Below are 23,129 nucleotides of genomic sequence, written 5' to 3' on the forward strand. Positions count from 1 at the left end.
CTCAGAGGGGCAGACATAATACCGCTGGTCATGTGACCCGGCTGCGCCCTCCTCAGTCAAAACAATCCTACGGCTCCAGCTGTTTCTAAACACACAGCAATGTGCTTTGCACAAGCGGACATACAGGAAACAGCTACTCAACAACTATTTAAAGTAAGAAAATAAGCTTAAAAACATCAATGGGACACCATCTCATTCCAGAAGAGTTCAGTTATGACACTGGAGGTCATGCATGCACAACCAACATCTGTAATAAATAAAACCACGAGTAAACTTCACCAAAAACAATGTCTATTTTATCTTTTCTGACACAGCTACTGTAGGTTAGCTGTCCTGTCCTTCAAACACAAGAGAAAATTTAGCATGTAGCTATGTTGGTGGGGGCTGAAAAATAAAAATGTAACTAAGGAATGGAGAAAAGTTGGTTTTCTTTTACATATAGCGAATGTGGAATTGGATGATTAAAACATTAACATTGTTCACCATCGTGTAAAATTCTACCCTGGGTTCACATCTTGTCCGTCATCCAAAACCGGTTCTTGAACTAAAGAACCAGTGACTATGAAAATGTATAGACCCATCAGCCGCTTCAGAAATCAAAATAGGTCCTATTATTTTCTCCACAAGTGTGTATTTGTCTTATTCACAAACTCGGCCCCACTCGGCCCCAGCTTTAAATGGACTTTGAATGTGTGTGTGTGTGTGTGTGTGTGTGTACTGCTTATTTTCAGTGTGCTATTGGTCTGGAGCTGAGTCAGTCTGGTGACTCAGCAGTGACTCAGTGTGTCATCCTGCTATGACTCTGTGTTGACTCTTGTTGCCAGAATAAATCCATATTCATGCATCTGATTATTCACAGAGTGTATCTCATTCATTGTGCAGGCTGGTGTAACAGCACACCACACTGTCTTACATAACCTGAGGCTGCTGAATGCAAAACAGCCCCTTTAACAGCCTGTGAGGTGACAGAAGAAGGAAAGCACAAACCGAAGCTACATTTCCTGAAGAAAATGTTGTCAAACACAGATTCTGAATCTGAATAACTTAATTCTATATTGTTTTATGTTTTATGTAAAAAGATGTAAGTATGTAAGTAAGAAAGAAAGAAAGAAAAGTTAATTAATTAATGAAAAATAAATACAATTTTCCAATATAGTTAAGAGGTTTGTGTTGTGGTAAATAACTGGATTTAAATATAACCTACAGTTAATCTATGGATGTGTAAATTGTAAAAGGGAAAAACGTGACAAATGGGGATTACACTTACAAATTTACATTTCCAAATTAATACAACTTCCCTGATATTCCAATGTGTATTTGTCAAAACACGTAGTTATGTGTCGCTCAGGAATAAGCCGCATCACCAACGAAAATTGTCTTCGTTGGATCCTTGCGCGTTCCCTCCACAATTCAAACTAGTCCGACTACTTTCTCAAAATTGTCACGATCGACACGTTCTTATTATTAACTCCAAGTTACCTGTAATCGATGCCACTGAGAACACCGGTGCTCATCGACGTACGGCGCGTTGTCTGTGAAGACGTTTGTGTTATTTGATGGTCCCGCGGATGGATTCATCCCTTCTCCATTTGTAAACATTGGCTTTAAACGGCGGAAGACGAAGCGCGTGGCAGCAGATTGGCGCGCTCCTCTGACTGTGGATTAACCCTTTGAAAATGGCCGGGCGAGCGACGGATTTCCATCGCGTTTTCGTCTCTTTTCGCCCGTAAAAGGCGTCGAGGATTCCGAGTATTCGCTCCACGCGTCTTTTCGTGTATTCTCCCCCGCAGGTTACGGTCATGCTGCTTTCCAAACTGGGCTCCTTGACCACCATAACATCCAGCGTGGATCTCCCGGCGAAGCTGCAGCAAGGTAACGACAACATGCCGGTCGGTTGTCCACCGTGACCCGGTTACCTTACGTTACCGAACCTCGGCGACTCCCCGAAAGCACAACGCCGTCCATTTAAAATCACCGCATTGCTGATCTACGTCAAAACGACACGTTAAAACACTAATATACGAGCAAATTAGCGACTTTGGATCATCGTTATGTAACGGCCGACGTTGTCAGTTAGACGGTTTCTGCTAATGCTAAAAATAACGCATTTGAACCAGCCAATTACAGCGTAAAGTCTTCATTTGGGCGAAAAGGGGATTATATGAGTGTTTTTTAACGTTCTCAGCGACTGGGGCCATTTTAAACGTCACTGTATGCATCTTCAATAATAATTGTTTTCAAAAAACCGACCACCATATTTAAAAACGGTTAAGGAGGTCGTTCGGTGACGCTTTTATTGTGTGTATTCTACAAATGGAGTAGTTTCAAAGTTTGTAATTGTGTTTTAATGATTAAGGTCGAAAGCCGGTAAGAACAATAAAACGAGGGTACAGATAGACGATGGGGTTTCGAATGTCAAATTGTTTTTTTCTGTGTTTCCCCGTTGCTCCGAAGCTAAAGCGGACAAGCAGCCGTTGGAGAAGCTCTACCGACTGGACTCCGTGCTGGGCAGCGGAGGGTTCGGTACCGTGTACTCGGCGGTTCGCCTGTCCGACGGACTGCCGGTGAGAGCCGCTTTGTTTTGGTCGCAGCACGTGGCTGCATTCGTCAAGCTGCTTACAAACAGGCAGCGGCACTTCCGTTGTGAGCCGCTACAGAATATGAACTTTACAATCAACACGGAATGTTGCTAAACTCATGGAAGCTCTTTGTGGGTTGTTACCATGCATTGTTGGAAAGTCATTTTCCACGTTAGCTTAAATGTTTAAAGTATTGTTTATTATGTATGGACGTGTTTAACGTGTGACGGAAGGGTTTCACTAAAATGTACTGCTTTCTCGCATTTCTTCATGTAGTTCGTGCGTATATATCTTCAGTTAGCATTTTAAGTTCGAAAAATAGTCCAGTCTCGCTATTGCAGCCAACGTGAAAGCAGCTTTTATTTTGAAGAGCCAGTCTATCGCTCTTCCTCCCTGTGTTGTTCTCTGATGGCCATCTTTACGAAGGACCGTTACCCAGCCTGATCTTTTGTTTTCACAAAGAAAGCATGGTGTCTGAAGTTCTGACCCCTGCTTTTGTTGAAGAAAAATCGATGCTGTTTTGCTTTTTAGAGACGAGAAATGATTACATTTTTCACGTTAATACTCAAAATTGTCCAAATATATATGTATATTCTTGCTATAATACATGTTAGTCATTGCCAAAACACAATGAAATGCAGTAAACGAACAAGCTTCTGTTAAATATTCTTAGAATGTTTAAATGCTATGCCTATGCTGCTATGTGTATATTTTTTATGTGTGTTTAACATGTCTTTTGCATAAATTAGTGTGTCAGTGGTGTGAACTCTGTTCTTGCAGGTGGCTGTGAAGCATGTGTGCAGGGACAGGGTGACCGAGTGGGGCTCTCTGGTGAGCTTTGCCTTCCTGCCACCTTAACATACTGTATATTTCTAACGTCATCTAACTGATTTCTGATTTATTTCGTATTGCCTTGGTGCCCTGATAGGGTGGCGCAGTGGTTCCCCTGGAAATTGTTCTCCTGAAGAAAGTCGGCGAGGCATTTGGCGGCGTGGTGCGCCTGTTGGACTGGTGGGAGCAGGCAGACGGCTGGCTCATGGTGATGGAGCGCCCGGAGTCGGGGCAGGACCTGTTTGATTACATCACAGAGCGCGGCGCGCTGGACGAGGCGTCAGCACGCGGCTTCTTCCAGCAGGTGTTAGAGGCGGTGCGTCACTGCTACACCTGTGGGGTCGTCCACCGTGACATCAAGGACGAGAACCTGCTGGTGGACCTCCGGACCGGCCAGATCAAGCTCATCGACTTCGGCTCAGGTGCCTTCCTCAAAGACGGCGCCTACACGGATTTTGATGGTGAGTAGGACGGTAATGTGAGAACTGTTTTGGGAGGCGGAATCAGTCAGCGTTTGCTCGGTTCAATTTCCATCCGTAACGTCTGATGCTCCCGCCCTCCAGGTACTCGCGTGTACAGCCCTCCAGAGTGGATCCAGCTCCGTCAGTACCACGGGTCCGCTCAGCCACCGTCTGGTCACTCGGTGTGCTGCTGTATGACATGGTCTGTGGGGGACATCCCCTTTTGAACAGGACGAGGAGATCCTGAAAGGACAGGTCTGCTTCAGACGCCACATCTCCACGGGTAAGTTGGCGTGTCACCCTCCAGCAGGAGAGCAAATGAGCACAAGCACGGAGGTTAGCGTGGTTTTCCCGGCTTTGAATCAGCATCTGAAAGGTCTCACCGTGTCTGTCACAGAATGCCAGCAGCTGATTGGTTGGTGCCTGAGCCTGCAGCCGTTGCGAGCGGCCGACCCTGGAGCAGATCCTCCTCCACCCCTGGGTAACCGGCAGCGATAGCCAGCAGACAGCTGACGACAGCATCACGCTCCAAGCCATCACAGATGAGGAGTCTTCCAGCCAGAAGAATCTCTGATTGGTCCAGAGCGTGCATGGACTTGATTGACAGCTGCTCTGAGGTGGAGTCTGTCCTTGGACTGTTGGCGATTGTTTAGTCGCTTTGTGTTTTCTGCAGACAAAGTGAGTCACAGTTGAGGATGTGGTCAGTGCCATTGTTTTCCTTGTTGTCTAGTGTGTCACAGCATTCACCATGACAGCTTACAACTGCTTCAGACAGCTGCTTTTCTGCTCACATTTGCTTTTCTATGACGTATACCTGAGCTGTTCTTTATCCCAAAATGTATTCATCATTGCTGAACACGGTAGGCTGTCACTAACGCTTAAAACATTTAACGGTTTATTTAGCGCAGCTGTCACTACAAGGTCTTTTTCATTCCTCACCAACAACTTTCCAGCCCCCGAATCCAACCTCGCCCACTCTGCTGTGTTGACACCCAGCAGCTCACTCTCTGCTGTACGACCAGGGGCCCGTCCCAGAAAGCCGGTTTAGCGAAAGCCACTGGTTTGTTTAATCCCAACATCTCCTCATTTCAGAGTTACTGGAACGGGCCCCCAGACTTATTCAGGCCTCCAGCCTTGGCATTAAGTCTTTGCTAAGTATAAATGTTTTCTTCGTCTCACACTCTTTGATCATGAACAAAAAAATTCCAGAAAAATCTGGAAAATTTAACCTTTTTTTTTTTCTTCTTCTTTTTCCTTTTTTAACCAGAGAAGTCTGGCCCAGTCTTCCACCTCAGATAAGCTTCAAGCTGAAAAAGGGAAGGTAGACTGAGGGGGTTCAGTTGTTTTCTCAGTGTCCTCCGTAGGGGAGGACTGGATACTGTGTCTTGATACAATTTTTTTTTTTTTTTTATGTTTGATGGAATTTTCCTTTGTATCCTCATTTGTTGGAACCTTTTCCCTCAATGCACACTCAATGCAAATGTACACTTTTGTATTCTGAATATGTTTTTATATGTATATTGTGTATAGTTTATTTATTTAGTAAAGGAGCATTCCTCTGTTTATTTATGTTATTTCTTAAAGTTCTTTGTTTTATATGGATTTTCTCTTGAGAGCTGAAAATGACTTGATTTCAGTTTGGTAACTTTAGGTTTTGGTATCATCTAATTTTTTTATGTTTGTTTTCTGAATATAACATGCTGATAGAACACTATTTTTTCATTGAATTTTTTCAAATTAAAACTTTTGTATTAAAATGATCTTTTGTGTGATGTTTCTTGCTTTAACACTTTCCCCTTAAACTTTTACACCACCTGGCAGAGCCATAAAATTTGGTGACAGAACATGTTGAAGTTTTAAGATTTATATGACATTTTCCACTTAATTTACTGATACTGTCATTTCAAGCCAGGTAAACACTACCAAAAATTTTCAAATAACAGACTATCGAGAGAGAAAAATGTCAAAGATCTTTTTCTTGGACTAGTTTTCTCCTGAGCATATTTTTACGGCAGCAGTGCCACTGTGTGGCCGAAGAATGAAATGACCGAAAGTGCATAACATCAATCAGTAAAAACAAATATATATATACAGATCACATATAATCATAAACTCAGCACAAGTGTTTATAAAGATTTACACGTGTGAGGGAATTTGGGGAATTGGTGCATTTCCAGCGTTACAGTTTTGAACAGGCGCTTCCGGGGCAGCTTCCGCCAGAACCCGAACGGACCCCTTCATCGCTAACACCGGAACAACACGTGAACACCAACTGTGAGTAAAAACAGATTTTATAACGGGTTGTTTTGTGGAACGAGGCCCTCATTGACATTTATAATGGTGTACATATTTAACGGCAGTCACATACAGTCGTAACATTAGACAATGACGTCACGTAATGAAATCGTGTTTTTCTCCGTCACTGGACTTTGTAGCATCCGGATCTGCATTCAGCAACAAACAATGTCTGGACCATAACATGTCATGTATTTCCAGGGAATCCTAGGAAATCTGTACGAGGCTGCTGTGTCACTACCTGTGTGTCTGTGTGTGTGTATGTGTGTGTTTGTGTGTCTGTGTGTCTGTGTGTGTGTTGTCCCACAGGAGGGTCTGAGGTCACCATGGGTCGTTCCTCCAAAGACAAGCGGGACATTTACTACCGTCTGGCCAAAGAGGAAGGCTGGAGGGCGAGGAGCGCCTTCAAGCTGCTGCAGCTCGATGAAGAGTTCAACCTGTTTGCTGGTGAGACGCCTCTGTTCACACACACACACACACACACACACACACACACACACACACACACACACTCACACACACACAGAGAAAGTGGTGATGTACAGTTACTGTGGTGCCTGGTGATGTACATGATGTACTTACTAAACTTACCCAAACGAATCAGATGTCTTGCTCCTCGGACAAGTGCCGGTGACCTCCTATTGGGTTTGAATTGAGTTTGTTGTAGGCCCCAGTAGCCTGAGCTTTCACGCTGACTCATCCGACTGTATCGTGAAAAACTGAGTACTTCTTCATGAGCCCCCATGCTTGAAAATCCACGAAAAAGGCAAAAAAAACACTTTTAAAAAGGATGTAAAAATATGTATGCCCATTTACTGCAGGTCTATACGGGATCAGTATGACCTGAGGTCATATACTGACAGAGGTGAAAGTCGCGGTGATCTTTACTGACATCATGTGGTATAATCATAATAATAATAATAATCTAATAATAGTATATGGTGGATGTTACTCCACCCCATATTCCTGTTGTTGATAACTGTGATAATGCACAGCTATTATCTATTCTTTCCATCACGCTATTAAAATGTTGTTGTTTTTTTGTTTACTGATACCTTATCATATTTGATCTTTCTTTCCCTTTTTTCTTCTCTAGTCCATTTATTTCTCATAGTTCTTCTTCCCTCCTAAGGTGTAAACAGAGCTGTGGATCTTTGTGCCGCCCCCGGCAGCTGGAGTCAGGTCCTCAGTCGCAAACTCAGGTTCTTTTTTGGGTGTTTTTTTGTTTTTTTTTGTGAATATGAAGTCACATTTGGGGCTTTTCCACCACATGTTCCAGCACGGCTCAACTCGACTCACTGCGTGCCCTTGGCTTTTTTTTCCTCCTCTGTCGAGAATCCAAGCGAGCTGAACAGGGTGACGTCGCAGAGGGCCGTCCTCTGACTGGTCGCTACAGACGGAGAAACGCTGTCACAATGTTTTAACACACCCACATCAGGAGGAACTGAATTGTGATGGAAAAAGCTTGTGAATGGGACCAAACTGAGGAGAACCGAGCTGGAACCGTGTCGTGGCAAAGCTCCATTTGAGTTGTACACGTTAAGGACCGTAATCCAACATGTTGTCTGTCTGGACCCAGAGGTCGAGAGGCGAAGCCGGAGGGCGGTGAGGAGGTGAAGATCGTAGCTGTGGACCTGCAGGCGATGGCTCCTCTTCCTGGAGTCACACAGATCCAGGGAGACATCACCAAGGTGACGACACGCTGAATGGATGTGGGACCTTCCTTGGAATGACCTGTGTCAGCTGTCCTCCTCCTCCTCCTCTCAGGTGTCCCACTGCTCAGGAGATCATCCGTCACTTCGAGGGTCAGCCGGCCGACCTGGTTGTGTGCGACGGCGCTCCAGACGGTGAGACTGTCACTACCTGTCTGACATCTCTCAGCTCAACAGGAGTTGATTCTTCCTTCCTGTTTCCGTAGTAACGGGACTCCACGATGTGGATGAGTACATCCAGGCACAGCTGCTGTTAGCTGTGAGTAGTCGGTGTGGTTTTGTTTTTTTTTTTTTTTTTCCCCAGCTTGGCCGTCAGATGTCATGACAACTGACCGTGTGTGTGTATGTATGTGTGTGTTTTCTTCTCAGGCACTGAACATCACCACTCATGTCCTGAAACCCGGAGGCACGTTTGTGGCAAAGGTGACACACGTGTCCAGTAACAATCTGCTCGTGTTTTTTTTTAGATATATAATAGATTCTTCATTTTCTTTTTTTATTTCAATAGTAATAGGAAGTGAGTCTACTGACTGGTCCTTAAAGCACAATCTTTCCCCATTAATCCTGGTAGAATGTGTCATTTTCCCAAGGTCTTCATACATTCACACAGCACAAAGCCAACGTGAGACAAATCTCTCCACGAACAACTTAGTTTTCTCATTTCTAGTTTTCTGGTCAGAATCCTAAAGGCTTAAACAAAAAAACAACCTCTTTTTAACCCCTTGTTGTCCGTTGTGCCTCAGATCTTCAGAGGTAAAGATGTGACTCTGCTGTACTCTCAGCTGAAGATCTTCTTCGGTGGCGTTACCTGCGCCAAACCTCGCAGCAGCAGGAATTCAAGCATCGGTGAGTCAATCAGTGTCCTCGGTGAATCCTACATTTATTTTACACGCGCTTTATAAACAAAGTGGTGACTGACTGTTATGATTGGGTGTTTTCAAGCACAAAATTCATCTAAGATAAAAATAGAAAAACTAGAACTCAAAAGGTCATGATATGTGTAAAAAGTGATTTATTTAATGACTATTAGTGACAAAGTCATGTTTTGATGATTAGAGGAGATCAAATGAACGGAGGACAGATAATACTGGGTGGAAATGAGCTGATTGGGAGGGACTTACATTCATAAATGTTTCATTTATTGGTTTATATGAGTGACACGCTGTTTGTGTGTGTGTGTGTGTGTGTGTGTGTGTGTGTGTGTGTGTGTGTGTGTGTGTGTGTGTGTGTGTGTGTGTGTGTGTGTGTGTGTGTGTGTGTGTGTGTGTGTGTGTGTGTGTGTGTGTGTGTGTGTGTGTGTGCGCGCGCAGAGGCGTTCGTCGTGTGTCAGAATTACTGCCCCCCGGAAGGTTACGTCCCTAACATGTCCAACCCTCTGCTGGATCACTCCTATGGTAACTGTACTGTCTGTTGTCTGTCTGTTCGAGTGTCTGATCCAGGAACGGTTACATGCTTGACAGTCTCATGATGCTCAGCAACATTCACAGGAGCAGCTCTTCCTCTTAGAGGCTCAGAAACGTGGAACAGATCCAAGGCTCTGTGGGTGGCCTTCTGCCTCGACCGATTGGGGTGAAACAAAGAGGGAGGGGGAGAGAGAGAGAGAATCAGAAAGACAGACAGGACCCTTGAATATAATGTATGGTGACACCAGCCACCATCTTCGGTCAGACCTTTGTGGTGAATGAATTCGCTGGAGAAGGACCTGGACCTCCTGCCTCCTGTCGTTCATGTCCTTGTTCCTGGGTTTCCTCATTCTGGTCTCTGGTCTTCAGACGTGGACTTTAACCAGTTAGAGGGTCCGAACCGTGTCATCGTTCCTTTCCTGGCCTGCGGTGACCTCAGTGCCTACGACTCAGACAGAACCTATCCTCTGCAGGTGAGGACGCGACCTGTGACCTAAAGCTTCTATAAATATAGTAATGAAATATTATTGACATAGGTGTTTGAATGGGACAAATTAAGGGAATATAGTGGTACTTGAGGTGTTTTTTTTTAAAGATGTTTTCTTCTTCTTAATGAATAAAAAATAAGATATGAAAAGTATTTATTTCATTACACGTTTATTTAAATTTGTCAGTACACAGAGGCAGGCCTCCTTTACAGTGCCGATGAGCAATCTAAATGTTTGTAAATTAAATTGTATTGGTCTTAAAGTAATTCATCATCATTCAAATATGTAAAATATTTGTGTTTTCATTTTTCTCAATTGATATTGTGTACATTTTATTAGTGATGTAATTGTTTTTAATTGTATTATTTTGCCTTTTTCATTCTTTTTTTATAAATTATTTTAAAAAATAATTTACAATTAAACAGAATGTTATTGTGTATATGTGATATTTTCTACGTAACTACATAATCAAACTTTACCGTCACTGTCAAGTGTATCCTTAAAGTTGCTGTTATTTTCACTTCCTGTAGCTGGATGCTGGTAAAGAGTACCAGTACACCGCCCCCACCCAGCCACCCATCAGCCCCCCCTATCAGCAGGCCTGTCACCTCCGCAAAAACAACCTGCTGTCCAGAGAGGACTCTGCAGCTGTGGGTCCAAACACAAGCGGAAGCCTGGAGCTGCCGACAGACTCCAGCTGATGTGTTGGGCGTGTTTTACCAGATTTTTATCCATCAGAATAACTGCACAGGTCATGTTTTTAATTTTTGTTGTTTGTTTTCTGTGTGTGTGTGTGTGAGTAGTGAATAAAATAAAACAATCCAGAAACCCCATGCCGCCATCTGGTGTTGATTATATATTAATAAATATCCTGGAGTGTGTGTGTGTGTTTGTGTCACAGTGGGGGAAAACAGATATTCCAGAATCAGATGTTCCTCCAGTTTCTCAAAATTTTCCATTTCTAGTGCGTTTTTCCACATTGAAGAAAAATATACAGGTTTTTAAATCAGAAACAGTTGTGATTATTTTGCATCGGCCTGAAAATCAGAGATCAGAGTGTAACATAGTTACAACAGGGTTTAAACTTTATCCAGCACAGTTTCAACTAACAAGTGTTGCAGGTTGGATGCTGATTGTTACTCACATAAAACATCTGTCCCAGGGCAGGTTGCTCAGTAACCATGAGGTTCCTGGTTCTAGCTGAATCGTTGAGAATGTTCAGGCCTCTCCAAACTGCTTTTAATCTGCAGAATCATTGGACACGAAAAAACAACTCCATGATTTATCTTAATTTTTAGGACAATAGAGGAATTCTTGAACTTTTTTTCAGAACTAGTGTGTTGAACTGTGCTTCCTCTGTCCCAAATTGAAAACGAAACTTCTTGCATTTACAAAGTATCATTATGTATTGTATAAATAAAAGAAGATAATTTACAACTGAAAATTTCTGGCAAACACTATTACAGTAAATTGCTTAATACAATGACCATCAGCTGAAATAAATTAATAAACAAATGAACAAATCAGACAAGAACAGTTCAATGGACATGCACTTTTCCAATTAGTCATTGAGCTCATTGAGATTTTCTACATAATTGATTTTCATTCATATGCCATTTAATGCTGGTTGGGTTTTCATACTTTTCATCTTAAGAATAAAGAATTTAGCAAGTATTAACATAACATCTCCCAACAGACCCCGTGCTCACGGAAAACGACGCCGAGTCAACCACTTCCTGGTTTGAGCTCGTACGCGGTGACGTCACGACGTTACGACTCACACAACCGCATTGTTGTTGGGGGAAGAGAAGCTTGAGCTACCGCGGAGCTCTGCCACTTCCAACCGCTTCCAAATAGTCCTGGGAATAAACACGGATCCCGATCGAAGTGTGACGCCTGAAAGCGGTTGTGTCGCCCTGGATACCTGCCGGTCACTCCCAGGTCGTAGTCGGTTCAGCGCTAGCCGCGGCCGCCGTTGGATGAAAGGACTGAATGTGGATTTAACTGCCGCGCCGCCATTGCTGCAGTTTTTATAAGCTGACTTCTTGAAAAAGCCGAGGTACGCTCAACCGCATTGTCACCCCTCCTCTTTATTATTAATTTCCTATTACCAGACGAGGTTTTTACCCCCTATCGACCCGTACTGCTCTGAGGTAAAGGCAACTTTTTCAATCGAGGCAGTTTCTTGTTGTGTTGGTCGCCATATTTCCTCCCCCTTTGCTCCTAGCAGGCTAATCGTAGCCCGGTTTGTGGACAGAGTGCCCTAATGCGTTTAACCGATGGACGGGAGAGACAGCCGTCTAATGTGAAAGACTATGGCTAGTCTCTGGTCATCTGCCAGTCGGGTATTTGTTAAAAACCAACCTAAAAGCTAAGGCGATGTTGATGAAAACACACATAACCAGTGTGTTTTCGGCGGAGCTAGCCGCTGCTAGCAAACACCAGCTGCTGCTAGCCGAGGACACTCGGCTCCCAGCGGCCGCAGTCAGGCTGTGTGAGCCGAAGGGAGGGTCTCTGTGTTCGGCCTGGAGGTGTCATGCTTCTGCTTCCCCTCTGCTGTTCGTCCTGTGACCGTTACAAGCACATTTCCGCTTCCTCTGGTTCACACGCAACTGTCAACTAACTGAGCATGTAGCAGTCTGGAAACTGTGATGAGATTGTTGTTTGAGAGTTACATGCACACGAGGAAATGTGTCGACAACAAACAGGATCACACAGATAAGCAGAAAAGGCTCAGGTTGTTTCATCATTTTTAAAAGTATTTTCTCAAGCTTTAGATCCAGCAGGGCAACACTCAGTGCTGACTGTTGTCAGGGCTTTTTCCAAACCAGCACTAACAAATAAATTTGGAGAAATTGTGTATTCATAACAAGGGCTTTACAGTGTTGGTTCATTCTCTCACATATTTGGATTTTTGGGTTTTTCTGTTCGTTCTTCAGTGATTTGAGATGCAGGAACTAAGAATCAGCCCTGTCACGCCTCACTGTAATTCCCAAGCCATACTTCCCCCTTTTATTTTGATATTCCTGTTTCTATTTATGGTATTATGTATTATCTATGTGGTATTAAGTATGATGGCATCCTGTCACCTCTTTACACTGCTGCTGTCTGTTTTCAGGGTCTTTAAAGCTTCAGCATGAAGAAAAAAAGCCGGCATCATCGCCCAGCGGCGCTGAAAAGGGCATCGTCGCCCATCAAGCCGTCGCCCAATAGGGAGACGCTGACGTACGCACAAGCTCAGCGGATGGTGGAGCTGGAGGTGGATGGCCGCGTTCACCGGCTCAGCATATACGACAAGTTGGACGTCATCACTGACAACGACCCCACGGCTCAGGAGATCCTGGAGTGTAACAGCAACAAGGAGAACAGCGAGAAGCCCCAACAGGTCCTGGTGCGGTCGGTGCGCCTCAAAAACAACCAGCAGAAGAAAAACGCCATGCTGACGTCCACGCAGAGCAGCAGCGGCAGCCACGGTGGCAACAGTGGCCTGCTGGACCCCAAATTCCGAACAGTTGAATACAATCTGCCGGTGGTGCCAAAGAGGCCAGTGCTGTACTACAAATACACGGAGAGAACAGCCGAGGAGCTCGACGAAGAGGTGGAGTACGACATGGACGAGGAGGACTTTGCCTGGCTGGAACTCCTCAACGAGAAAAGGAAGAGCGAAGGCATCAGTCAGGTGTCAAACAACTTGTTTGAGTTCCTCATGGACCGCTTTGAGAAGGAGTCCTACGCTGCCATGCAGGGCCAGAGCGACCTCCAGTCACTGGTGGACGAGGACGCCGTCTGCTGCATCTGCATGGACGGAGACGGTGCCGACAGCAACGTCATCCTCTTCTGTGACTCCTGCAACATCGCCGTGCACCAGGAGTGCTACGGCGTGCCACACATCCCGGAGGGCCAGTGCTGTGCCGCCACTGCCTGCAGTGTCCGTCGCAGCGGGCCGAGTGCGTCTTCTGCCCCAACCGGGGCGGAGCCTTAAAGAAAACGGACGACGACCGCTGGGGCCACGTGGCGTGTGCTCTTTGGGTGCCCGAGGTGGGCTTCTCTGACACGGTGTTCATCGAGCCCATCGACGGCGTGCGCAACATCCCGCCGGCCCGCTGGCGGCTCACCTGCTACCTCTGTAAGGAGAAGGGCGTGGGCGCGTGCATTCAGTGCGACAAGATCAACTGTTACACCGCCTTCCACGTCAGCTGCGCCCAGAAGGCCGGCCTCCACATGAAGATGGAGCCTGTCAAAGAGGTGACGGCGTCGGGCACCGCCACCTTCTCTGTGAAGAAGACGGCGTACTGCTGCAGCCACACCCCCGAAGGCTGCAACCGCCGGCCGCTCAACATCTACGAGGAACCGCACCCGAAAAACGGCGTGTGCCAGAAGAGGGCGGACAAAAGGGGAAAGGCTCGGGCCAAGGGCTGGCAGAGGAAGAAGAGTAAACGAGTGGAGCCGGAAGCAGAACCCGAGACCCCGACAAGCCCCGGGCCCAGTATCACCGCTTCAAGGTAGGCGAGAGCTCAGCGTTCACGTGCATCACGCTCAGCTGACACAAAAACAGATGACGCATCCAACATAAGCCACGTTACACGTGACTGACAAGCAGGAAGTTAGATGGGCAACGTGTCAATGGAAAACATAGAAAAAACATGAAAAGAAACCACTCATTCACATCTCAATCCAGATAAATAATAATAATCAACATGAGCCAGTCATGAGTAAACGTCCATGATAACCTCTGTTTTCTCTGTGGGTCAGCTTTGACACCATCCTGAACCAGGTGTCGGTTCAGAGGAAGCGCCCTTTCATCGAACGGGTGCTGAGCTACTGGGTGCTGAAGAGGCAGTCGAGAAACAACGTGCCGCTGATCCGCCGGCTGCAGGCCAACCCTCAGCTGACCAACCCTCAGCTGGCCCAAACCAAGCCTATGGTCAGTGCTGCACACACACACACACACACACACACACACACACACACACACACACACACACACACACACACACACACACACACACACACGGTCACTCTGGAGTCTGTTGTTTGAACTCATTGAAGTTTCGTTGCGCCCACGCAGGATCGTCTGGAGACCAACCAGGCACTGAAGGAGCAGCTGAAGGAGTGGCACCGCCTTCGCCACGACCTGGAGCGAGCGCGGCTGCTGTTGGAGCTCATCCGGAAGAGAGAGAAGCTGAAGCGTGAAGAGGTAAAGTCCTTTCCGTCGGTCAGTTTCGTGTCGGAGGATCCATTAAGGCCAGTTCCACACATATCAAAAAATGTTTTTTTGCCTGCCTCGGCACCGCATCAAGAATATATTCGTCCAAAAGGAGACATTGGAAACGACTGTACAGGCTGTAGTTCATACTCCAGGCCTGTAGGAGGCACTGAAATTCACCAAAAACAGAGAAAAAGAGACGGTGGAGCGGCATTTTGGTGTCTGCCGAGCAGATAGAACCGTCCAAAATGAAATTTTTGACGAAAATGATGCAGATCTTCTTGTAGTTGCTGCAGTAACAGATGACGATGACACCTTGATACGGAAAGTATGCCGATTCACCGGCTGGACGTGAAGCAGAGGGCGGCGTGTTGTTCACCCTGAGACCACATTTGAAAATAATTCGTTTCCAGGATCCGTTTGGACAAAAACACAGAAAAGAGTCTCGGTGTGGACGTGGCCTGAGGCTCCGAACAGGCCAGATCTCTCAGCCGGTGCGTGCACAGACGTGTCTCGGCCTCAGTTTGCGTCCAGCGTGTGTCCTCACGTCACCTTTTTGGGCATTGGAAAATAAGTTAACCCTGCTACAAAGTATTGAAATTTTGTCCAGCAGACGCGATGGAAAACGTCTGTCTTGCTCTTAAGTAAGAGAACCTTGCTCTGAGGCTCTCAGCATGAGCCCACTTTTGTCTGTAAACGGCGTCTAATGAAACTCACCGAACCGTGTGACCGGTCCAGATGAAGCTGCAGCAGTCGGTGCTGGAGGCCCAGCTGACCCCCTTCAACATCCTGCTCCGAGCCGTTCTCAGCCAGCTGCAGCAGAAGGACCATTACAGCGTCTTCGCTCAGCCCGTCAACGTCAAGGAGGTTCGTCACACGCACGCTTCATCTCTTTTCCTCTAACGTGTACATGTACGCCCTGACCGCTCTCGGCTCCCGGTTCAGGTCCCAGACTACCTGGACCACATCAAGAGCCCCATGGACTTCTCCACCATGAGGAAACGCATCGACGGCCACGGCTACAGGAGCTTGGACGAGTTCGAGGCTGACTTCAACCTCCTCATCGCCAACTGCCTGAAGTACAACGCCAAGGACACGTTCTTCTACAAGGTGGCACTGCGGATGCAGGACCAGGGAGGAACCATCCTCCGCCGGGCCCGGAGAGAGGCCGAAAAAATCGGCTTCGACTTCCCCAGCGGGCTGCATCTGCCCGAAGCGCCCAAACAGGAGGTGCTGCCCCCTTTTTCCTGGGAGGACGGTGAGTGGACAAACAGAAATAGAATAGAACAGAGTGTGTTTGTCCTGGTGCCCACAAGAACCCACCAATGGTTGTCATGGCGATGATTCCCCGTACATGCAGATATAGTTTATGTGGTTGGAAGGAGAAGTTGTCCTGAAATCGACCTTTCCTTTAAGATCCAATTCATTTCCTATGACAGGAAACTGTTAAATCGCATTAACGATTCGTAGCGGTCGATTCCAGATCAGGCCGCACAAAACTATACTTGATCAGAACGATGCGTGAAGTTTGTGGACTACAATAACAATATGTGACCATCTCTGTATCTCCCAGTGGACCGCCTGCTGAGCCCCGCCTACCGTCAGCTGACCCCACTGGAGGACCAGCTGAAGGAGCTGCTGGAGAAGCTGGACCTGAGCACGGCCATGAAGCACAGCCCGTCACGCAGCAAGAGGCTGAAGCTGCTCAAGAAGACCATCATGGAGGTCCGCAGCGAGTTGAGCCTCAAGATGTCGCTTCCGTCGCCATCACCGCGCCGCCCCCTCCCATCCTGGAGGCGGACCCGATCCCCGCCGAGTCAGAAGAGCAGGCGCATCCTGAACCTCCGTCGTTGCCCACTTCGTCAGAGGAGAAGTCGTTACCTCCGCCAACGCTCGAGCCGTTGACGCCGCAGCCACAGCTCGACGCCTCGCCCGTCAACTCGGAGCCGCCACCTCTGAAACCGGTCAAACCCGACACGGACCACAGCGCCATGGAGCTCGACGGGGATGTCGACACAACTACCTCAGTGCCCCGTCAAACCGTCAACGGGCACGCCCCGGACCCGCCGCTCCCCACCGGCGACCTTCACACCGAGGCCTCTAGCGTCTGCAACAGACGGAAAAGCACCAGCCCGCAGAAACCCAAGACCCCAGAGACGCTGGGCGCCAAAACCTTCCTCTCCGTCGTCCTCCCTCGTCTGGAGACACTCCTCTTACCGAAAAAGAGAACGCGCAGCAGCAGCGTCGACGGCGAGGAAGACGAAGAGACGCCCATCAAACGACTCGGCACAGGTAGTTGGAGATATTCTCAAACGACGACTGTCGCAGTCAGTCTTCTCCAGCCGCTCTGCTCTTGTGCTGCAGGTATAGCCAATGGCTTCGTGGTGGAGGAGGAGGAGGACGTCTCGCTGTCACCCTCGCCAGCTTGAGCCCCGGCGCCGCTGTGCCTCCGAGTCGAGCATCTCCTCCAGTGGGAGTGTCCTCTGCAGCACCAGGTGGGTTCAGGAACATCCAGGCAGACCAGAAACCGACCTGACCGGCCAGAGTCTAGACTGATCCTTAATATTTTCATCACAACATTCTCAAGTCTTACACATTTCTTTACTTTTCCTACCTGCAAACTCCTTAAAATAAATTGAAATGAATAAACATTCAGACGGTCATGTAGTAAATCGTGGGGAAGGAAAAGAAGACTTCTCAAAGTGAGTGGAACTGGAACCACTTGGTGTGACAGCGTCATACAGACAGGGGGCGTCCAAACGCTGCCGTCAGCTCAATGAAAGGAGACAGAAATACCCATGACTGGAATCAAACCGGGTCCCCTCCGTCTCACCCCCCTCCTGTTGCTTTCAGCACCGTCATCATGTCGAAAAGCGCGAAGGGGCGGCCGGTGGCGGCTCGACGGAGCACCGTGGACGACAAAAGTAGCCTGACCACGTGCATCGAGAACGGGGAGTTCGCCAAAGCTTCCAGCATGTCCCCAGGTGAGCTGAGCAGCGGCCCCGCGTTCCCTGATGAATGCGCATGAAACCGCATGACGTGCTTTGATTGGTTCGACCCCCTTCTCATGTGTACCCGGCGTGACCTTTGACCTCAACCTGTGTTCCTCCCACCTCGTTAAACGCGACAAATGACAAGTTAAAGTCGTGAAATCAGCGGCGGACAGATGAGTTGAAGTCGAGTCGACGAGTGCGACGATCGCCGTTACGCTGCCTCATGTTGTTCAGAAGTCACATGTATCATGTTCTTACACTGAGAAAATAGAAGGATTATCAGTACAGAGAACAAAACCCTCAAAGTCAGAGGACCGACTGACAGAATAGTTTCTATTTTGGACATAAATGTGGAGTTTTAATGGTTTTTGTTATTTGATAGATCAGGCTCTCCGTAATTTAATTTTATTGATTGATTGATCCATTGATTCATGGATCTGGGACTCTGCCAGGAATATGATTACATTGGTATTCATATATTTTGGCGGGGTGTGGGGGGGTGACTGACAGTCCCCAGATTTATTGTGCTGAGGCGTTTCTTTGCCTCTTAATGAGTCTTAAATGGGGGGTTCAAAAGTGGTTCTGTTCAGTGCACTACGATGAAATCTGCATCATGTTCGGGGAAACTCACCACGTACGAGTCACGTCGCCATCTCTGTCTTTGTGTGTTATCACTGTTGTGTGTGTGTGTGTGCGTTCCGTTAACAGCCGCTGCTTAATTTCCTCCTAATTCCCGTTTAGCTGCTGTAGCCGTGTTCTTAAAAACACATCAGACGCATAAAACTGTAACAACCCGGAGTGAAACATCCGTTGCGTCTTCACGTCTGCACGATACAGTCGTCTTATCGTTGTCATAAAACGATGATAAATTCACCACATGGGCCGGGCGCTGTGGAAACCAGACGTCAGCTGTTTAGTTGTGTGTGCGTGCGTGTGTGCTGGGGTTTGGGTGTGCTCTCTGTCTGTTGCAGTGAACCCTTCATGATTTACTTGTCGTTCCTGTAGAGGTGTGGAAGCCCTCCGCTGCCTTTCCGTTTGTTCTGGAGCCTCTTAAGCTAGTTTGGGCTAAATGTAGTGGATATCCGTCCTATCCCGCCCTGGTGAGTGAGTGTTAGCCCCCCCCCCCCCCCCACATGCCTCATCACCCATCTGCCCCCCTCTGCCATCGTGCTGTTGCTTGTGACTTGTGCTCACGGCCAATCACATCACTGCCTGCTCGGTGACTCGACTCAGCTGTGTGTGTGTGTGTGCGTGCGTGTGTGCGTGTCTGAGCACCGCCATCGCCAGGGTTTACCCCCGCCCCTCCCATCCCCCCACCCACTCTCCCCCTCACACTCACCTCTGCCCCGCCGTCTGTGCTTTGGTCCTCACAGATCATGGACCCCAGTGCGCGGAGGACGAGACGTCGCCCCAGCGGGGCGGAGCTTCCCCGACCTCCGCTGGACGTTCTCAGAACCGGAGAGCAGATGCAGTTCAGGTCCGCAGAGAAACTCTTCCTCGTCCACTTCTTCGACAGCAAGCGCAGCTGGTGAGCAGCTCAGACTCACTCCTAGAGGAACGCAGCAGTCGATGCTTAGTCGGGATGTCACCATTAGAGATGCTGGAGGTGTGATTATCCTCAAAGAAATCAGCCTGATTATCCCGATTTTCATCGTTACTAATAATATTGAAGAAGAAACAAGAAGAATTTAAAGACTTTTTTAAAATTTTTGATTTTAATTTTAATTTCAGGTTTTTCCACAGGGCATCATGTCCTTTGATAGGAAATAAAATTACTAAAAAATATATTAAATAGACTGAACTAGAATGTTTGATGTATCACCATCGACATTCTTCTCGTGGTTCGTCACACGTTTCACACACACCTCGGTCCGTCGTCACCTGCTGACACTCCGTCTTCCCTCCCCTCAGGCAATGGCTTCCTAGATCCAAGATGGCGCCCTTCGGGATCGACCCGACGCTCGACAGAACCAAGCTGACGGAGGCCCGCCGCTCCAGCCTCCAGAAAGCGGTTCAGCTGGCCTTCAACCGAGCCATGAGCCACCTGGAGCGCGTCAGAGGCGACGCGGAGCCGAGCGCCGTCACAGACTGACCCCCCTCCCTGTCGTCTCCGGACTCTTCCAGACTCCCTTCCCACCAGCCTTTTGCTTTGAACGCCACCACAGTGTCCCCCCCACTCACCCTTCAGACATACTGTAGCTTGTGACACCCATCTCGTTTTGTCAAAGAGCTATGCAACAAAAAGTGGAAAGAGAGAGCGGGAGAGAGAGAAGCGGTCTGAACCAGTCTGAACCAGGGGTCGAAACCTGTTGAATGTGTCTGTGTGACCTCTGACCTCCTCAAATGTGCTGCAAGGCTGCTGCAACAACAATCTCACTGCCATGACAGTGTCCATCAGTGTCGGTCTGTGTGTGTGTGTGTGTGTGTGTGTGTGTGTGTATAAATGTGCGTGCAGCTGTTCCTGTAAATATACTGTACTCGGCCTGACACTAATTTATTCACTCCCTCAGTTTGTTTTGGTACATATTGATATTTATAGTCAGGTGATGATGCACGTCGTCGTCTGTGCGTTTCTGCTGGTGCTATCTCAACAGAGAGGAAAAAAACCCAACACATACTGTATCTGATGTTTTTTTTTTTTTTTTTTATTTCAACTCTTTTTTTACGTTTTTTGTAAGTTATTGAGTCGTCAAGCTTCAAGTTCTCATCTTCTCATTCTGTGTGTGTGCGTCTGTTTTTATCTCCCGAATGTTTTTACAGGACTACTTTTTATTTTTCTTCTTTTTTTCGTTTGTACATATTTATATGAAAGCTCTATCGGTGCACTCAATGTTTTCAAATGCCTTAAGTGCATCATTCACATCAAAACCAAAAAAAAAACTGCCCACCACGTTCCCCCACTTTTCACAGTAAGGTGTCTGTCTGTCTGTCTGTCTGTCTGTCTGTCTGTCTGTCTGTCTGTCTGTCTGTCTGTCTGTCTGTCTGTCTGTCTGTCTGTCTGTCTGTCTGTCTGTCTGTCTGTCTGTCTGTCTGTCTGTCTGTCTGTCTGTCTGTCTGTCTGTCTGTCTGTCTGTCTGTCTGTCTGTCTGTCTGTCTGTCTGTCTGTCTGTCTGTCTGTCTGTCTGTCTGTCTGTCTGTCTGTCTGTCTGTCTGTCTGTCTGTCTGTCTGTCTGTCTGTCTGTCTGTCTGTCTGTCTGTCTGTCTGTCTGTCTGTCTGTCTGTCTGTCTGTCTGTCTGTCTGTCTGTCTGTCTGTCTGTCTGTCTGTCTGTCTGTCTGTCTGTCTGTCTGTCTGTCTGTCTGTCTGTCTGTCTGTCTGTCTGTCTGTCTGTCTGTCTGTCTGTCTGTCTGTCTGTCTGTGTGTGTGTGTGTGTGTGTGTGTGTGTGTGTGTGTGTGTGTGTGTGTGTGTGTGTGTGTGTGTGTGTGTGTGTGTGTGTGTGTGTGTGTGTGTGTGTGTGTTGTGAAGAGTTCCAGTCTTCTGAAAAATGTCACAGAATCATCTTTTCCACCTGACCTGAGCTCCAGTCAGCTGTAGGAGAGAAAAGAATGTGCCTGTACTTATTTATTGTAAAGAAGAAAATGTATATGCATTACTTTATAGAGAGAGTATTGTAAGAAAGTACTATCGGCACACTAGGGGCCACATGTAGAGGTGTCGCCTCTTCCTCAGCTACATTTGATTTTTTTTTTTTAGGTTTTCGATCAATAGCATTACGTCTGAGTGGTGAGGTGATCATGTTTGATGTTTTATTTTGGCAGGGTAGCAATGGGTAGACTTCCTGTTTTTTTTCTCTGGCCCCTCTGGATGTGGATGTTTGTGTGTAAATAGGTTTGGTACTTTAGCTGATTCTCTGGGAAATACCACAGTTATAGCCAACGGGATGGAAACCAGCCGACTGCAGGCCGGTGGGACTTTTATACTAAAACACTGAAAAATTAAAATATGTTATTGAATCACTGATCACGTCCACGTTGTCTCACTCAGTATTTTCCATTAGTGAAAGGACATTTGGGTTTTCTGTGAGATGAAGAATTTATATTCATGTTTTTTTTTCTTCCTGACTTTTCTCCCATTTTCAATCAATTTCATTTATTAATGGAATGATGGGAAAGAGAGTAAAAGACCCAGAGAAGGAAAAGAAGTGAATAAAGGAAAGAAACAAGTTATTCTCCTTATTGAGAGAATGAACCTCTCATTCATTTTATGTTAAAATATTTAACCGTGTGGTGATTAGATTCTTTTGCTTCTAGATCAGATGAAGTAAGAACTCAACATGTTGGGGAGGTCAACACCAAGAGGGATCGTATCCGTGGAAACGGCTCTGAAGCCTTAAAGCACACGATTATCCTGCATAACAATACTTGCCCACAAGGTGGCGCTATCGCCCTGTCTTCTGGCAAAGATGAAAACGTCAGCGCAGCATGCTAGAAGGAAACTAGATGACATACTAAGACTGTTTGTGCACTGGATGCTCCAACTTTCTGCATCGTGCTTCCAAACAGTTGTTGATGTCATAGTACATGGATGTAAGCCCCACCCCCTGAAAGTCTTATTTGAATGAGCACTGCACTTTTTAAACATTTTCTTCATTTTTTTAAAATAACATTTTTAGTTGTTCTTACATTGTTTTAAACCATTTTTAAAACCATCTTTTCTAGTTATTTAGGTGTAACAATTTAAAATATAATAATGAAAATTATTATTATTGTCATATAAATTACAACAAGCCACGGGTGTGTCGTCAAATAAAACCTTTATCCCGTTATTTTTGTTTTACATAATTCCCCTGATGGTCTTTTACTTTCAGCATATCAGACTTTACAGGGCGTCCTCAAGAATACCCACAATGCACTTAGGTGAAACCACAGGTATGTGGGCGTTTCCTGACTTTTTCAGTCAACCAATGGGATCCCACCCTCCGTTTTCATCTTCATACACACAGATGATTGTGTATAAATAGTTTGTGTGCCGACTCACAGTAAGTCTCCGTCTCTGTGCTTCCTGTCACCTCCTTTAAACGTCTCACATCGTTTTTCTGAAGAGGGACCCCTGATTCCATTGTTCTTGTCTTTTCAGACTGAGAGTGAAAATAAATCGCTGACCGCAGACTGCAGGGAGGGTGGTGGGGGGGCTCCTTATTACCTGCAAATCTCCAGAGAAT

The 23,129-nt window shown here is 46.7% G+C and overlaps 2 protein-coding genes and 1 pseudogene across 2 annotated transcripts; all 3 read left to right on the forward strand.

Moving 5' to 3' along the window:
- The first annotated feature begins 1,799 nt into the window (after positions 1–1,799).
- LOC144741266 (serine/threonine-protein kinase pim-3-like) lies at positions 1,800–4,445 on the forward strand (annotated as a pseudogene).
- A 2,047-nt stretch (positions 4,446–6,492) lies between these two features.
- On the forward strand, positions 6,493–10,470 carry FTSJ1 (FtsJ RNA 2'-O-methyltransferase 1). Its single transcript, XM_078623856.1, has 10 exons — positions 6,493–6,613; positions 7,299–7,368; positions 7,746–7,861; positions 7,939–8,013; positions 8,085–8,137; positions 8,248–8,301; positions 8,622–8,724; positions 9,189–9,272; positions 9,651–9,754; positions 10,300–10,470. Exons 1-10 carry the CDS (start codon positions 6,493–6,495, stop codon positions 10,468–10,470), a joined length of 951 nt encoding a protein of 316 aa, XP_078479982.1.
- Positions 10,471–12,905: 2,435 nt separating this feature from the next.
- Positions 12,906–20,060, forward strand: LOC144741265 (bromodomain-containing protein 1-like). Its single transcript, XM_078623857.1, is given in 14 exon segments — positions 12,906–13,671; positions 13,674–14,271; positions 14,522–14,693; positions 14,838–14,966; positions 15,714–15,842; positions 15,921–16,233; positions 16,549–16,747; positions 17,107–17,267; positions 17,340–17,389; positions 17,391–17,470; positions 17,829–17,959; positions 18,974–19,068; positions 19,342–19,496; positions 19,880–20,060. Coding segments are annotated over 14 exon segments (3,159 nt in total).
- The last annotated feature ends 3,069 nt before the right edge of the window (positions 20,061–23,129 follow it).

This window comes from Lampetra planeri, unplaced genomic scaffold (genome assembly GCF_965212315.1).
Source record: "Lampetra planeri unplaced genomic scaffold, kcLamPlan1.2.h2 scaffold_487, whole genome shotgun sequence".
Lineage (NCBI taxonomy): Eukaryota > Metazoa > Chordata > Hyperoartia > Petromyzontiformes > Petromyzontidae > Lampetra > Lampetra planeri.